Here is an 18,546-nt window from a genome sequence, read left to right as displayed (position 1 = left end):
GTATCCAGAGTTGCTGTATCTTGTGTTAGCAGCAAGGACAACAGAAGCAAAAAACATAGTTCAGCTGTTTTAAATCCAAACAAACAGTTTGTATTTTACTAGGATCAAGACACGAATTTGATTCAGCTCCTCTTATCCATGAACCATGTACAAAAGCTTATGCCAGCAAATACCATTTTAAAACTTCTTCTACAATGAGCATACACATTTTATTTCTTGCTTATATATGAAATAAACTACATGACTGCCATTTTCATAACACCTAGACTTCTCAATACACACATATACAAATTAAATTTTTCAAGACTTGGTAAGTATTGTATTTTCTCAAAACTTCTTGCCACAATTTCATTTAAAATGGGGTTCTGTTCAGCTAATATGACACATTATATGAAACAGTTATCCTTCTAATCTATATATTTTGTATGTATGCTTACTTTAACTTGCTCTTTTTAATCATATCATAATACCTTATCTAATTAGCTAGAAAATATGCTAGCAAAAATACACACATACTTGCTGAATTGTGAAATAAAACCAAGTAATTTATCATCACAATTGTTAGTATGGTTCCAAATGGCAGTCATAGCAGGTAATTAAGATTACCTGTTGAAATGTCTTTCTCAGCTTGTTCATATTGCTTTAATCCATTATAGAAATTTGCCCTGTTAAAATACACTGCTGCAGAGAATGGACAGAGGCAAACTGCCTTCTCAAAGTCTTCTCTTGCTTCTTCGAAATTTTTTAATATTGTATTTGTAATAGCACGATTCATAATAGCAGATTCATTTCTTGGCTCAAGCTTTAATACCTTGGAATAATAGCAATAGGCCTAAAAAAGACATGAATTGGAGATAAAAAACAGTGTCAAAACTTGAGGAATATTTGCTCGTGCTGTTTAACATTCTTTGTGCATAGTAAAGCACCCCTATGCTTATTCACTGCATTCATTTTTGCTGGGATAGAGTTAATTTTTCTTCATAGTAGCCTGTACAGTGCTATGTTTTGGATTTGTGACCAAAACAGTGTTAACAACACACCAACATTGCTGAACAGTATGTACACAGCATCAAGGCCTTTTCTGTTTCTCATGCTGACCTGCCAGAACAACTGACCCCAGCTAACCAAAGGGATCCAGACCTTACATCATCAAGCTCAAGCAACAAAAAGCTACAGAAAAGGATGAGAACATTTGGAGTTATTGTGTCTGTCTTCCCAAGTAACCATTATGCATGCTTTCCTGAAAATGGTTAAACATCTGCCTGCCAATGGGAAGTATTGAATGAATTCTTTATTTTGCATTGCATGTGTACACAGCCTTTACTTTACCTATTAAACTATTTTTATCTCAATTCACAAGTTTTCTCACTTTTACCCTTTCAATTCTCTTCTCCATTCCACTTGAGGGGGACGAGAGGCTACATAGGATTTAGCTGCCTAACAGGATTGACCCACAACATCCACAAATGGGTTAGTAACCACACAGACAGAATTTTGAAAAAAAGAATACCTGTTTATGCTGAATTTTAATTATAGCACAGAAGAAATGAGCTACGCATTGAGTTCAATTTGAATTAACACAGAAAGTGATTTATAATGCAACATTCATTCTTGAACTTCTTTGTCCGTAACCAAACCTTCTGGGAGATAGCGTAAGGAATCACAGATTTTTTTTTCATAGGAAAGAGGAAGAATAGATTGTGCTAGACCACTCATAGATGAATGATACCAGATGCAGTAAAAAGAAAAAAAAAAAAAAAAAGAGATTACATGATCAAAGCAGAATCTACATGCAGAGCACTGACCTTGGAGTCTTAAGGAATTTATGACCCAAGTCTAACTTATGCTCAAAATCAACAAGGAATTTAACTCAAAGAAACAAACAAGAACATTAAATTGTTTTTTTACATCATCTAGTTCTTGTGCTCTATGAAGTACAATCTCAGTTTAAAAATATATGCCAAGCCTGTACTGTACATGATGAATTCCTCATTATGTGAACTGCAAGCTAAAGTGTTTACAGATGCAATTCTAGGAGAGGATTAATTAAAGTAGACAAAACCTGCTGAAGTATCCATACTGGTTTTGGGTTTCCACAACTGCCGGACCACAAAGTTCCAACCAAATAAAAGGTTGAGCCTGTGTCCATGAAGTGTGACAGGAAGCCAAAGGAAAAATCAGGGGGGGGGGGGGCCTTCTAACTGAGAGAAAAATAAATGGTCCTTGCCTTCAAGCATATTTCAAATTCTCTCACAAGAGGAGTTTCAGAATCCAACTCTTCTATATTTGAAGATGCATATTGTATTTAAGCAGAAGTAGGTGATCTAAAAATCTGAAGTTACTGTGGTAAAAGGTAGAAGATCTGGCTTCTTGATTAAAGCCCATCAGTATGAGATTCTTTTCATTTTCCTTCTAATAGTGCTATAGTGAATCCAGGCAACTTATTTAACATATGGGAATTAGGCTTGATAAAGCTTAATTGATGTCAGTGAAATTTTAGTACTACAACTCTTTACAAACTTTTGTGATGTGTATCCTAGCTGCCATAAATGTTAGTTCATTCATATCAATGCTAAAATATAGTATGGCAATTACTTATTATTGATTACTACAGATTAATCTCCCATTAAAAGACCAGGAAATTCAGTGTAAGAAGGTTTAAGTGCATTCAAAGACAGATTTGTACCAACAGTATTTATTTGAGTTAAGGGAAAAAAAAAATGTTCTGAAGACAGTATAAAGACAGACTAAAGACTTACCTGTGAAAATTGATGATTATGGAAGTAAATATTTGCTGCACTGAAGTAAGCTAATGCGTAATTGGGGTCAACAGAAATTGCTTGTTGATAGTCCTTCATGGCACAGGATAGATACCCCATTAACTGATTGATGACACCCCGATTTGTTAGCAGTGGAGCAGTAGTAGTGAGCTGAAAGGAAATACCAAATTCATTCTTATCCAGGGAAAATGCACATTTATACAGCAATTTATTCTGCTTTTAAATTATACATTTCTTTTTAAAATAAAATTTAAAAATGCACCTTCTGGCAATTGTTCTTGTACAGTAGTAACTGGCTTCATAAAACCAGTTTAATTTTAGTAAAATCACTTTAATCTAAGATCTACCTTTAATGCAGCATTTATATCCTGAAATGCAGCAAAATTTTCACCCATCTGAAGACAGACCGAAGCTCGTCCATCATATGCAGCATAGCACTTTGGATCAATAACAATGGCAACTGTAAACTGGTTCCAAGCTCTCTGAAGCTTTCCATGGACCTAAAATGAATTGCAGTATGTGCACAATAAGAAACTGAGGAAATGTCAGAAAAAAACCAACCTACTAATGACCCGATTACAGCAGAAAATGGAAGAATGCTTTTACTTACAAATGCAGTTAACTAAATTACAGAAGAAATAAGAAAAAAGACTTCAAATAACTTGTAGGCAACACTCATTGTTTTTACAGCAATTCAATCTATCTGCTACAACTGTTTTAATTGCAAGTATTACCTTTTCTATATCATAGATTCACGGAATGTTTGAAGGTGGAAGGGATCTCTGAAAATCACCTAGAACCTTTGGTGAAAAGGTTCTTTTCACCACTTTTGAAAAGCAGGGTCACCCATGACCACATCCAGTTGGATTTTGAACTTCTCCAAAGATGAAGACTGAACAACTTCTATGTGTAATCAGTTCCAATGTTAGATCATCCTCACAATAAAAAATAAAATAAAATAAAAACTAAAAACTTTTCTAATTTTAAGTGGATTCTCCTTCAATTAGTGCCTCCTGTGATCATTATATATGTAATTTTCCAAAGGATTTTAGTAGACTTTCTAACACTATTTTGGATAACTGGAACACATAAGATTGTTTTAAATTGATTTTTTAAATATATATTTACATGTATTTAACATTTTGGCCACTTTTACATCTGTAAACAGCTTATACACACAGAACATGCCCATTGAGGAACCTGCTTTGGCTGGGGGGTTTGACCTGATCATCTTTTGAGGTCCTTTCCAACCCCTTCAATTCTGTGATTCTGTGGTTCATAATGTTCATTTATCAGGTGCAAACAGATGGCAAGGTTACTTGTTATGTCATTAATTGAGAGTAGATCTACAAGTTTCTGTACAAATGTGAAAAGAAAATAACTGTCTATCCATTTATCTAAAAACAAAAAGCACACTAAGACATGTCTTAACATATGGATTGTTTTACATTTTGCATTGTAAAAATATATGCATACAATATTAACTTTATTTTGTTTGATTAATCATAGTATTGACAATGAAATTTGGTGTGTTACCTGCAAGTTGTATCCTAAGCAAATTCTGGCTTTAGTACACATTGGATTCAGGTGAATTGCTTTCAGGAAATCTTTCTGTGCTAGTTTAAGACCAGCCTCATGTCTGCTTTCCATGTAAGAATTTCCTCGTCCAATATAGGCATCCACAGAAATGGGTTCTAGTTTGATAACCTGGTTAAATGATCTCACAGCTTCTTCAAATTCATTAAGTCTAAAAATAGAGCTACAAGTGAATATTTGCTCTGTTTATTGTTTAAAAAAATATAAACAAGATCCTCTATCCCATAATGCCTTCAGAACATAGTTCGATTCTGACTGAAAGGACACTGTTTTTTCTTAAGTTTGGTTTCTATATGTGCTCCCTGATGGTTATTGTAACAGTGAAAGAAGATAGTCAAACTTCAGTTTAAATTCCTTGGCCTGAGGAAGAAAGCAGCAAAATTCTCATTTAACTTCTGCTGGCGAAAGATTTCACCTTTTCACTGTTTGTACTCAGCAGATTCTAATATAGACTTTATCTGAGTCATTCATGCTGTCCAAACGTCATGACCAAACATGTTTTTTTTGGCAAACTCCTCAGGCACATTTATTTCAGCCATAAATCCTCTATTATAAGCCTTCTCTCTGTTTCTACTCCTACCAGTTCTTGAACTTATCCAAGCTATGTTACACTTGTAGGGTAAAAAGAGCTAATATTCTGGCTACTAAGGACAGACCATTCTGGTCAAAGAGTAGGCCAAATGTGGAATTCCATCCTTAAATAAAATTTGATGCATGTGGAGTATAGTGAGTGTAAACAGAATACCTGAAATACATAAATGATTACTAATAGATGCTTTTACATAAAAAGCAAAAATTTCAGCATGTCAAAATACAAACTCATTTTACCAACTCAATACTGAAAGGTAAGAGATTTTTTGACTGTAAGTTACCTGTTTTGAATCCACCTGAATACAGCCTGATTTCTTTACCAAAGGAGGGCAGATTATAGATTAATCTAACAAATAATTTTAAGGGTTGTAAATCAAATGCTTTTTTTCAAGAAAAACACATGTTGCAAAACAAATTAGGGCTTCATCCCAATCCTGTTAATAGTATCCCAAATGCATTTAAAACAGGTTGTACTAGCTCAGTTTTACATTTAACAGTAACTTCTTTTGACAGGTAAATATAGATGTGAACACCAAAATCTTATACTGAGTTCTTAGAAGCAGGACTCGGCATTACCATGCTAGTTCTACATCATTCAGACACTGTGAAAGTTGGAGCCAGCTGTGCTTTAATTATAAGCATGGTAACACAAGAAGTTGTGATGCTACAATCCTGAATATGTCTACTTCCAAGCTGCCTCATCAGAAATAATCTTATGGAGTGATACATAACAGCGTAACTTTAGAATAAAATAGATTACACTAGACTAATAGGTAGAGAGAGCTATTAAAATTCCCTTTTTATCACAGGTTATGTTTGTGTGAAATGGGAGCTAATGACTCTAAGTGTCAGTATGATGATGTCGTGGTTTAACCCGGCTGGCAGCTAAACACCACGCAGCCGTTCGCTCACCCTCCCCCCTCCCTCTCTGGGACGGGGGAGAGAAATGGAAAGTGAAGCCCGTGAGTTGAGATAAAGACAGTTTAATAAGACAGGAAAATAATAATAATAATAATAATAATGATGATACAATGGTGATAATACGAAAGTAATAATAGTATGTACAAACAAGTGATGCACAATGCAATTGCTCACCACCCGCTGACCGATGCCCAGCCTAACCCCGAGCAGTCCGGCCCCCTCCCCCCGGCTAGCCACCCCTATATATTGTTTAGCATGACGTCAGATGGTATGGAATACCCCTTTGGCTAGTTTGGGTCACCTGTCCTGGGTCTGTCCCCTCCCAGCTCTTACTGCACCCCCCAGCCTGCCCGTTGGCAGGACAGAGCAAAGGCTGAGATGTCCTTGGCTTAGTGTAAGCACTGCTCTGCAACAATTAAAGCATCGGGGTGTTATCAGCACTCTTCTCATTCTAAGCCAAAACACAGCATTCCACCAGCTACTAGGAAGAAAATTAATTCTGTGCTAACTGAAACCAGGACATCTATCCACCCCTTATTCCATACCATTTATGTCATGCTCAGGTTACACTCTTTTCCATACATTCTAATTAGTCACCTATAGTAATCATGGTAGTGATAATATACAGTATAATATACTATTTAACATGGTGCAATTCAGTTCATGGGCTATTCTCACCCAGTATTAAATCTCCTTGAGGTACACACCGGACCTCTCCGTTCTTTTGCATTACCCACCAAGTATATCCAGGTCCCTGAGCGAAAACAATTCCACGAATAGGTTTGCCTTTTCCTGAGGCAGGAGTAGCCCAGACTGTTTTACCCAGCATATTTTTTACATGCACTACAGGAACTTTATCCCCATCTACAGTACGTAACAGGTTTGATTGGGCAGGTCCAGCTCGGTTGGTAGATCCCCTAGTATTGACTAACCAGGTGGCCTTTGCCAAATGCGTATCCCAGTTTTTGAACGTCCCAGCGCCCATTGCTTTCAAGGTAGTCTTTAACAGGCCATTGTATCGTTCAACTTTCCCGGAGGCTGGTGCATGATAGGGGATGTGATACACCCATTCAATACCATGTTCTTTGGCCCAAGTGTTTATAAGGTTGTTTCGGAAGTGAGTCCCATTGTCTGATTCTATTCTTTCTGGGGTGCCATGTCGCCATAGGACTTGCTTTTCAAGGCCCAGGATGGTGTTCCGGGCGGTAGCATGAGGCACAGGATATGTTTCCAGCCATCCGGTGGTTGCTTCCACCATTGTAAGTACGTGGCGCTTGCCATTGCGAGTTTGAGGGAGTGTGATGTAATCAATCTGCCAGGCCTCTCCATATTTATATTTCAGCCATCGTCCTCCATACCAAAGAGGCTTTGACCGTTTGGCTTGCTTGATTGCAGCACATGTTTCACAGTCATGAATAACCTGTGCTATAGCGTCCATGGTCAAGTCCACCCCTCGATCACGAGCCCATCTGTATGTTGCATCTCTACCTTGATGGCCTGAGGTGTCATGGGCCCATCGGGCTATAAATAATTCACCTTTATGCTGCCAATCCAGGTCCACCTGAGCTACTTCAATCTTAGCAGCCTGATCCACCTGCTGGTTGTTTTGATGTTCTTCAGTAGCCCGATTCTTGGGCACATGAGCATCTACGTGGCGTACTTTCACAGCCAGGTTCTCTACCCGAGCAGCAATATCTTGCCACAATGCAGCAGCCCAGATAGGTTTGCCCCTACGCTGCCAGTTGTTTTGCTTCCATTGCTGTAACCATCCCCACAGGGCATTTGCTACCATCCATGAATCGGTGTAGAGATAGAGAACTGGCCATTTTTCTCGTTCAGCAATGTCTAAAGCCAGCTGAATGGCTTTCACTTCTGCAAACTGACTCGATTCACCTTCTCCCTCAGCAGCTTCTGCAACTCGTCGCGTAGGACTCCATACAGCAGCCTTCCATCTCCGATGCTTCCCCACAATACGACAGGACCCATCAGTGAACAGGGCATATTTCTTTTCATTCTCTGGCAACTGGTTGTACAGTGGGGCTTCTTCAGCACGACCCACCTCCTCCTCTGATGATATCCCAAAGTATTTGCCTTCTGGCCAGTCCATGATCACTTCCAATATTCCTGGGCGACTGGGGTTTCCTATTCGAGCCCGCTGAGTAATCAGTGCAACCCACTTGCTCCATGTAGCATCAGTTGCATGATGCGTAGAGGGGACCCTTCCCTTGAACATCCAGCCTAGTACCGGTAATCGGGGTGCTAGGAGGAGCTGCGCTTCAGTACCGACCACCTCCGAAGCAGATCGAACTCCTTCATATGCTGCCAATATCTCCTTTTCAGTTGGAGTATAGCGGGCCTCAGATCCTCTGTATCCCCGACTCCAAAACCCCAGAGGCCGACCTCGAGTTTCCCCAGGTTCTTTCTGCCAGAGGCTCCAGGTGGGGCCGTTCTCCCCGGCTGCAGTGTAGAGCACATTCTTTACATCTGGTCCTGTTCGAACTGGCCCAAGGGCTACTGCATGGACTATTTCCTGCTTGATTTGTTCAAAGGCTTGTCGTTGTTCAGGGCCCCATTCAAACTCATTCTTCTTACGAGTTACTTGGTAGAGTGGGTTTACAATCAGACTGTAATTTGGGATGTGCATTCTCCAAAACCCCACAACACCTAGGAAAGTCTGTGTTTCTTTTTTGTTAGTTGGTGGAGACATAGCTGTTATTTTGTTGATCACATCCATTGGGATTTGACGACGTCCATCTTGCCATTTTATTCCTAAAAACTGGATCTCCCGTGCAGGTCCTTTGACTTTATTTTGTTTTATGGCAAAACCGGCTTTCAGAAGGATTTGGACTATTTTCTTCCCTTTCTCGAAAACTTCCTCTGCTGTGTCACCCCACACAATAATGTCATCGATGTACTGCAGGTGTTCAGGAGCTTCCCCCTGCTCTAGTGCAGACTGGATCAGCCCATGGCAAATGGTAGGGCTGTGTTTCCACCCCTGGGGCAGCCTATTCCAGGTATATTGGACTCCCCTCCAAGTGAAGGCAAATTGTGGCCTGCACTCTGCTGCTAGAGGGATGGAGAAAAATGCATTAGCGATATCAATTGTGGCGTACCACTTGGCTGCCTTCGATTCAAGTTCATACTGAAGTTCCAGCATGTCCGGCACTGCAGCACTCAGTGGTGGCGTGACTTCGTTCAGGCCGCGATAGTCCACTGTTAGTCTCCACTCGCCATTAGACTTTCGCACTGGCCATATGGGACTATTGAAAGGTGAATGAGTCTTGCTGATCACTCCTTGGCTCTCCAATTGACGAATTAGCTTATGGATGGGAATCAGGGAGTCTCGGTTGGTGCGATATTGCCGCCGGTGCACAGTTGTGGTAGCAATTGGCACTTGCTGTTCTTCGACCCTCAGCAACCCCACAACAGAAGGGTCCTCTGAGAGACCAGGCAAGGTAGATAATTGTTTAATGCCCTCTGTCTCTAAGGCAGCAATACCAAAAGCCCACCGGAACCCTTTTGGGTCCTTGCAGTATCCTCTTCTAAGATAGTCTATGCCAAGGATACATGGAGCATCCGGACCAGTCACAATGCGGTGCTTTTCCCACTCATTCCCAGTCAGACTCACTTCAGCCTCCAATACAGTCAACTGCTGAGATCCCCCTGTCACTCCACAAATATAGATGGGCTCTGGTCCTTTATAGCTCGATGGCATTATAGTACATTGTGCACCGGTGTCTACTAAAGCCTTATACTTCTGTGCGCGTGATGTGCCAGGCCATCGAATCCACACAGTCCAATAAACTCGATTGTCCCTTTCCTCCCCCTGGCTGGAGGCAGGGCCCCCCTAATCCTGGTCAGAATCTTCCTCGTTTCTGTGTTTGAAGGACTGTCTGCTGGAAGTTGGAGCAGCAAACTTTTCGGAGAATCCCTTTTTCCTGATTGTTTTCTTTTGCAACTCACGTACCCGTGCCTCTAGGGTCGCGGTAGATTTTCCATCCCACTTTCTCATGTCCTCTCCATGGTCTCGTAAGTAAAACCACAGGGTGGCACGGGGTGAGTACCCACCATATCGTCTTCCTTGTGTGGGTGAACGCCTACCCCTGACAGCTGAGACACTGCTTTGTACAGGTGCGAAGGAGAATAATCTCTCTTCAAGTTGGTGAACCTTTTCAGAAAGTTTCTCCCAAGTGTTCTCCTTTGGTCGGTGGGCACTGGTTGGTTCAGGTGGGGAGGACAATAGATTCTCTTCAAGTTGGTGAACCTTTTCAGAAAGTTTCTCCACAGCTGAGACGCAGGCCTGTAAGGAAGAGGAGAGACTTTCTTCGTACTGCCGGAGTTGTTTAGCCGCTTCACCCACTGTGGGTTCCTCATCCTCTTTCCAGGCCATTATTGCCAATGAGCTGGCATATGATGATGGTGCACTCCGTACAAACTTCCGCCACATGGGTCGTGTACACTTGACTTCATCTGGATCTGTGGATGTTTGTTTGAGGTCTGGATCCTCATAAATCACTTCCCGTACGGCTAATTCCCTCAGGTACTGGATTCCCTTCTCCATAGTGGTCCACTTGCCTGGTAGACATAAAATATCTTCCTTGAAGGGATACCTTTCCCTCACAGCTGAGAGGAGACGCCTCCAGAGGCTGGTGGGTCGTGCTCCATCTGCAATTGCTTTGTCAATGCCGGCGTCTCGAGCAAGGGATCCCAGCCGCTTGGCTTCCCTGCCGTCTAATTCCACACAATTGGCTCCAGAGTCCCAGCACCGGAGCAGCCAGGTGACAAGCTGCTCACCTATACAGCGACCAAAATCTTTTCGCACATCTCGTAGCTCGCGCTCGTTTAGGCTTCGGGTAGTTACTGTTGCTCTTTCGGCATCCTCATCTTCCTCCTCCTGAATCCTTGACGGCCCAGCGTCGTCATCATCTTCGTCATCTCTATACTTAGTTTTGGCAGAAGCCTTACCTGGATTGGCAGAAGACTCTCTGCGTTCTAAACGACTTGAATTTCTATACCATATTTTCACCTTCTCTACAGGGGCAGCTTGCACTGCTACTGCTCGTTTCTCTGACTTTGTTACAGGGTCTGCCACAGGGGTTGGAATGCCCTCTGCAGGGTCAACTTGCACTGCTACAGCTCGTTTCTCTGACACGGCCACAGGAGCTGGAGCGGCTACAGGAGCTGGAGCAGTTGCAGGAACCGGAGCTGTAGCGGCTACAGGAGCTGGAGTTGGAGCTGGAGCAGTTGCAGGAGCTGGGACTGGAGCAGCAGTAGGAGCTGGAGCTGGAGCGGCTTCAGGAGCTGGAGCTGGAGCGACTTCAGGAGCTGGGACTGGAGCAGTTGCAGGAACTGGGACTGGAGTAGCGGCCGGAGCTGGAACTGGAGCGACTGCAGGAACTGGGACTGGAGCAGCTGCAGGAGCTGGAGCTGGAGCGGCTTCAGGAGCTGGAGCTGGAGCAGCTTCAGGAGCTGGGACTGGAGCAGTTGCAGGAACTGGGACTGGAGTAGCGGCCGGAGCTGGAACTGGAGCGACTTCAGGAACTGGGACTGGGGCGGCTTCAGGAGCTGGGACTGGGGCGGCTGCAGGAGCTGGGACTGGAGCGGCTGCAGGAGCTGGGACTGGAGCGGCTGCAGGAGCTGGGACTGGAGCGGCTGCAGGAGCTGGGACTGGAGCGGCTGCAGGAGCTGGGACTGGAGTGGCTGCAGGAGCTGGGACTGGAGCATCTGCAGAAGCTGGGACTGGAGCATCTGCAGAAGCTGGGACTGGAGCGGCTGCAGAGTCCACCGTAGGGGTCACAGTGGCCGTTGGATCTGTCACGGGACTTGGAGTGGCCGCAGGGTCTGTCACTAAGTTGATAGCAGTATCCATGGCAGCTCGATAGGCGTAAGCCAGGCCCCAGCATGTTACAATGATTTGTGTTACTTTGGAACTTCCCGAATCGCGACACCTTTTATTCAAGCATTCTGCCAGTTTTTGAGGATTTTGCACTTGTTCAGGGGTGAATTTCCAAAACACTGGGGGTGCCAACTGGTCTAGATGCCTGCCCATATCCTCCCATACTCCCTGCCACCCACAACTATACTGCCTCCGGGCAGATCTCCGGATGAGCTTCCTAAGTAGTTGTTTAACTTTAAGCAGAACCTGAAGTGCATTCAGGAGGCAGAACAACAGGACTATGCTGGTCTGAGTATCCCAAGGATATTCAATATCTTGGAGAGCTATTGTAATAAACTCGGAGGATAAGAGGGTGGTGAAGGAGGAAGGGAGAGTGATCAAGGAGGGTACAGGGGTGGTGAAGGAGAAAGGGAGAGTGATCAAGTAAGAAAAATTATCTTCCCCTTTCCCCTCCACAGATTGACTCCCTAATGAAAAAAGGCAACAGATACAATTGCTAATAGTTTCCAAAATACAGTTTCCAAAGTATAGAATCGAAGATGTTACTGAGTACAAATACCAGGTTAGAGTCATGGCCAGATATTTCATCATCTCATAAGCCACTGATACAACACACAGTACCATAATGGTCTGAAACCAGGGCCCGGAGAGGATAAACAACATGACAGAGAGCACATACGGAAAATAACGTGCTATAATACTCAATTTGGAAAACAGGCGCAGCACAGTTGAGATTAAAGCAATCAGCATTATGACAAGTGACTATTAAGCAGGTCTAATACTTATACCAATTTTAGTTTAACACACTCTGGTCAGATCTGCCGTTATCTCAACCTTTCGTGCCCCACGTTGGGCGCCAAAAAGACTGTCGTGGTTTAACCCGGCTGGCAGCTAAACACCACGCAGCCGTTCGCTCACCCTCCCCCCTCCCTCTCTGGGACGGGGGAGAGAAATGGAAAGTGAAGCCCGTGAGTTGAGATAAAGACAGTTTAATAAGACAGGAAAATAATAATAATAATAATAATAATAATGATACAATGGTGATAATACGAAAGTAATAATAGTATGTACAAACAAGTGATGCACAATGCAATTGCTCACCACCCGCTGACCGATGCCCAGCCTAACCCCGAGCAGTCCGGCCCCCTCCCCCCGGCTAGCCACCCCTATATATTGTTTAGCATGACGTCAGATGGTATGGAATACCCCTTTGGCTAGTTTGGGTCACCTGTCCTGGGTCTGTCCCCTCCCAGCTCTTACTGCACCCCCCAGCCTGCCCGTTGGCAGGACAGAGCAAAGGCTGAGATGTCCTTGGCTTAGTGTAAGCACTGCTCTGCAACAATTAAAGCATCGGGGTGTTATCAGCACTCTTCTCATTCTAAGCCAAAACACAGCATTCCACCAGCTACTAGGAAGAAAATTAATTCTGTGCTAACTGAAACCAGGACAGATGAGTACAACTAAAAATACTAACGCACATCTTATTTCTTCCAACTTGTATCTGTTTTAACAGATATACTTTAACCTTTCAAAATAAATCTCATCTTGATAAAACAACACTTTAAAACTTCAAAATAAAAAATTCTGTCAAGACTGACAATTCTTTCTTCTTCAGTCCTTCTCTTGATTCAGTTTTTATCATCCTAGTATTTCCTTCTGATGCTGCCATGAACACATGGTTGCTTCATACCAGAAGATTATAATATTAGTTATTTCTTCCCTCCCCACCCCCCAATTCCTCTTTACCACTTTCTCCTCCCCCAGTTCTCAGTATGCTCAAAATGAAAGGGGGTATAGGCATATAAAGCTCAGGAATTATTAATTTTTCTACTCTGCATCAAACAAAACTACCTCTTACCTATGATAACAGATTCCAATAGCTTGAAAGATCTTGCTTGAAAGATCACCTGGACTAAGCAATGCTGCTTCTTTAAAGTCCTGAAATGAACAGACATTAAACAATGCAAAATTTGCATTGTTTCACTTTACCTAAAACTGTGATTTTAGCTATACAACTTTATGCTTCTATAGGAAAGGGGAGATAACTCTTCACGTAAGGAAGTGGTTTAGGCCTTCTTCATAGGAAAGCAATCAGTACACAGTAGGAGTGGTTTAGCTGGTACATCTACTGAATCACAACTCAGAAAGCATTTTCTGTATGTTCAGATTTTAAAAATAAAACAACATGGAAGATTTTAATCCTGCTGGAGGTACAGAAGTGGCAAAATACTTTCACAATACTTTCATGATGTGCAGACATGTATATATATCAGTATTTTATTAAAATAAATCCTCTCCTTTTGTAAACACAACATAAAATTATAGATCTGCTTCTAAAAAAACACTGAGAGGCACTGTTCCAATCCACTAAAGCCTTTCAATGAATTTCCAGGGAAGCTAATGTGAGTCTTCATATGCGCAGTTTGAAGTATATGCCTTGCTCTATGCATGAAGTACAGCAAATGCAGGATTAAATTTCCAAGGACCAGGTTAAGTTTACTTAAACCAAATATAAACCCTCACAGGTCACCTCACACTTCACAGAATCAACTGGAAAAAAAAAAGACACCTCTATACAGCAATTCAGATCTTATACAGACTGAGCTGTAACTTTTCCTCTTCCTCCCAGTGTACCCAATTTGGGAATTTTGAGTAGAGTTTAATGAGTACATGTTATTTCAGCAAGCAGTATACATGTATTACACATACTTGCAATAAAATAACAGACTAAATACACAAGGAGGTCTCTAGCACATTTATGATCTTTTTTTTTTTTTTTTTTTTTCCCTTAAGTTAGCTGTTACATAATTTTGTGTCTGTCGAATTACTATTTTGTGAATCTGTCTTAACTATTGTCCTGGTTTTGGCTGGGATAATTAATTTTCTTCCTAGTAGCTGGTATGGTGCAGTATTTTGGATTTAGGATGAGAATGCTGATGACACAGGATGGTTTAGTTGTTGCAGAGCAGTGCTCACTCAGAGCCAAGGACTTTCCAGCCTCTCACTGGTAGCACCCTGCCAGCAGGCAGGCCGGGGGTGCACCAGGAGCTGAGAGGGGACACAGCCAGGACAGCTGACCCAGACTGGCCACAGTGATGAGCAATAAAACTCAAAAAAAGGGGGGACTGCTGCTGTTAGGGGAGTGTCTGGGCATCGGTTGGCAGGCATCAATGGGCAATTGCATTGTCCATTGCTTCTTTTGTACCTTCTTTTATCATTATCTTTTTTCCCCCCTTTCCTTTTTTATCCTGTTGTCTTTATCTCAACCCATAAGCTTTACCTTTTTTGTTGTTTTTCTACCCCATCCCACTCTGAGGCAGTGAGCAAATGGCTGTGTGGTGCTTAGCTGTCTGCTAGGTTAAACCATATCTATAAACCATTCAAATTACTTGTTTGCTCAGCCTGCTGGTTCTGTCCCGTTTCAGTCTCCTTTCACTGGCCTTACATACTAGTTTGTACCATCTCAGTATCTTTTCTGAACTATTCTGATCAATTGCATCTTAAAGACCAATAATGCAATCTTCCTATTTAACTTCTACACAAGCTCTACAAACTATAAAGAGCTTTTGGCATGCACTTCCAGTAGGACAATGGGATTCATAATCATTCTTCAATTTATATTTACTCAAATATATTTTTTTACTTTTTTTTTTTTTTACAAATATTTTTTTTACTTTACTTTTTTTTACTCAAATATATATTTTTTTAGAATTTCTATGTTCACATCGTTGCTATCACGTAATGAAAATACCAATGTTTATAGTCCACAATGGAGGCGATGAATGCAGCAGCAACTATTCTTGGAAAAAAATACAAAAAAAAAAAAAATACACTCTTTAAAGACAAGAGAAAAAAAAAAAAACTTTTAGAAAACTTGAAAAGTATCCACAGCCCATATTAAATTAAAAGCCCATATGTTTGAAAGAGTGGTTTAATGCTTAGATTTCTGCTATACCAGATGGAGTCCCAATGAACAGGAGTCCTCTGCAATGCAGGTGTCAGAAACACATTTTTTTCCTCTACATTTAAGAAAATGAACTTAAGATCTGACTCTGCCTGCCCTTTCGACAAAAATGGTCATTTACACACACACACACAGGAAGAGGACAAGCTCACTCAATTAATCAGAACCCTCCATTTATTTCGGATTCTGCAATGAATTAGTACTCACTTGGACCCAGCATAAACGACTTAAAGGATTAAAAAAGAAAAGGAGGAAAAGTCAGATTCTTGCTTATTAAATTTTGTAAAATTCCCATGCTTACCCCTTGCAGCATAAAATTTTAAAAGTCATTTCTATCATTTTACATGTATTTGCTTTCAGACTGGTATGAGTTGTTGAGCAAATGAGAAGAGGATACCAACTATTTCAGGGAAATATAAAAGCCTGCAAATTGGTCTCTATATCATCAGTGGCTTACAAATAAGAAAAAAATCAAAATTTGCCTTAAACAAAAAAAGATTTTGTACCTCACATGCATTAGCATAATCACTAACTTCCATGTAGAGTAGCCCACGATTAATTAACACTTTAAAAATTATTTCCTTACTCAATTCATGCAGAATAAGAATTCCATAGTCTTTCAAAGCCTACAAAAACATAGAAGGCATTTTAGAAAATAATTCATACAGAGACAGACACAAGCACTGACTTCAGTCTCGCTAGTTCAATGTTTCACTGTTTGCAGATTGAACTTAACTGTATTTGGAGACTTCTATACTTACATAGATACCTGATCTCAGAGTACAAAAGCAAAGATAATACAAATTATACAGACGCGTTTAACAGGCAAAATTAAAAGTTATTTTGGTATTACATAAATTACAGTTGGAAATAAGTCTTTATTTTTTCTGCTGATAAAATTTGTCCGTATTCTTTCTTTTCTTTCTTTTTTTTTTCTTTTTTTTTTTTAAGCAGTTCTGAATGCATTTTTCATGGTTTAATACCAAGGTAAGATACTTTTAAAATTAAGTATTTTCAAATACAATTTATTTTTATTGAAAAGTCTAAGCACTAGTTTTATTAAGTAATTTTTTGTGTAAATTCTGTAAAAAGGTAAATAGTGATATGACTGCATAGATTGAGGAAGCCTTGATTCCCAAATTTATCAAAACTGAACAATATTTCAGCAACAATGCTTCATCTTTTTTTTTTTCACATGAAGAATTAACTCATATAGTTTACTTAAGAATAAATGGATATTTTACATCTAGATATTTAGATATTTTACAAAAAAAAAAAAAAAACTGTTCTTGACAGCAGTATTCCATATACTAGCTTCTTAAGGGAAGTTCTATTCCTTGCCTCTTCTAAATTGGGGAAGGCATTTGAAAGTGTTTTACAGAAAACAACACAGTTCTTGTCAGACCCAGTAAATTTCTTCTGTCAATAGGCTATTACATTTTTCTGCAACTTCCCTCGTACTTTAATTAGCTTTTCTAAAAAGTGATAGCAAAGAATGAATTTTATACTAACGTATTATGAAGGAACTAGCATTTTCACATCTTAAATTTTTACCTACAACGCCCCTGTTTGTTTTTTTCTTTACCCCCTGCATCATTCTTGGCCATTTAACCTTTATGAACAAACGGCCTTTGCCCAAGGTCAATTTAACTTGAGACATCAAAATGATAGTTCAGCATGATCATATTTCCAGTCTCAAGTTGCATTGTGCCTTTTTGTGTCCTGTTGTGCTTTTTCTTTACAACAAAAAATAGACAGCAGAAATAGAGGTAGTGGCAGCTCACAGGTTAGTCATCTGAGTTATAAACACACCCGGTAAAACAAGGTTGTGATGAGAGTAGGATGTCATCCAAATTTTGTGGTCCTTTTCCAGATATAGCCATTATATTTTCAAAGGTGTATCAAATTAACATGATGAGGACCAAAAATTAATTTTTTAAACAATTTCTTGAAGAGCATTGTCATACATTTGTCATACATTGTCAGACATTGCAAGAGATCAGAAATTTTGACTAATTGTCAAAGACAGGTTACTAGCTAATATGAACAACTGAGTGATCATGTGATGTTACAAAAATATATATCATACCTTTCTGAAGTTCTTTATTTGATGATAACAGATTGCTCGATTATAGTATGCCAAAATGCAGGTTTTGTTGAGGTCAATAGTTTTTGAGAGATCTTCAATAGCAGCTTTAAATGTCTGGACATGAAAAAACACTATGTATAAATTATAATTCACAATTCACAACACTATATATTCCTCCTCAAATAACAGCCTTTTGGAAAACTTGATTTTACATTTACTTTTTTTTTTTTTTTTTTTTTTACATTGTTTCTTTGTTAGTACTTCAAGGTATCTAATCAATTCTCTATGGACTAGTTACTGCAGTACTTGCGGCAGAAGGAACAATTCTTCAGAAGTTCTATTTTGCCAATGACTGGACAACCAAACATTTTTAATTTTTGTTTAGATGATATACATGTGCTGCAATCAACATTTAATTTTACTAGCCTGATCTGTTTCTTAGCCTAACCTAGACAGTATCTTTGATGGAGTTTTGGTACTTATTAGGTAAGGTTCTATCCTGAAGAACTGAAAAGGAGATCATAGAAGCATACAATGTTTGGAGTTGGAAGGGACTTTAAAGATCAGACTTTAAAGATCATCTAATGCTCAGTAGCTTGTCCAATCCATCATGAAAGTTACACAGAACAATCAGAGTGGCTTCAAAAGAGAAAAGTATGATAGTCAATTGAAATTCCTTGCTTCCATCAACAACACTGGTTTCCAAAGT

The 18,546-nt window shown here is 40.4% G+C and overlaps 1 protein-coding gene across 1 annotated transcript in view; it reads right to left on the bottom strand.

The window, feature by feature from the left end:
- The window catches only part of TTC6 (tetratricopeptide repeat domain 6), a 65,679-nt gene that overhangs the window by 964 nt on the left and 46,169 nt on the right, over positions 1-18,546 (bottom strand). The window contains exons 20-26 of the mRNA XM_032187968.1: positions 17,838-17,951; positions 16,255-16,374; positions 13,643-13,722; positions 4,317-4,527; positions 3,128-3,280; positions 2,760-2,930; positions 607-832 (exon numbers count right to left, since the gene is read on the bottom strand). Coding sequence (XP_032043859.1) covers positions 607-832; positions 2,760-2,930; positions 3,128-3,280; positions 4,317-4,527; positions 13,643-13,722; positions 16,255-16,374; positions 17,838-17,951 — 1,075 coding nt within the window. The remainder of the gene's footprint in view (positions 1-606; positions 833-2,759; positions 2,931-3,127; positions 3,281-4,316; positions 4,528-13,642; positions 13,723-16,254; positions 16,375-17,837; positions 17,952-18,546) is intronic.

The sequence above is a fragment of the Aythya fuligula genome, chromosome 5 (assembly GCF_009819795.1).
Source record: "Aythya fuligula isolate bAytFul2 chromosome 5, bAytFul2.pri, whole genome shotgun sequence".
Classification (NCBI taxonomy): domain Eukaryota; kingdom Metazoa; phylum Chordata; class Aves; order Anseriformes; family Anatidae; genus Aythya; species Aythya fuligula.
This window is presented reverse-complemented; position numbering and strand designations above follow the sequence as displayed.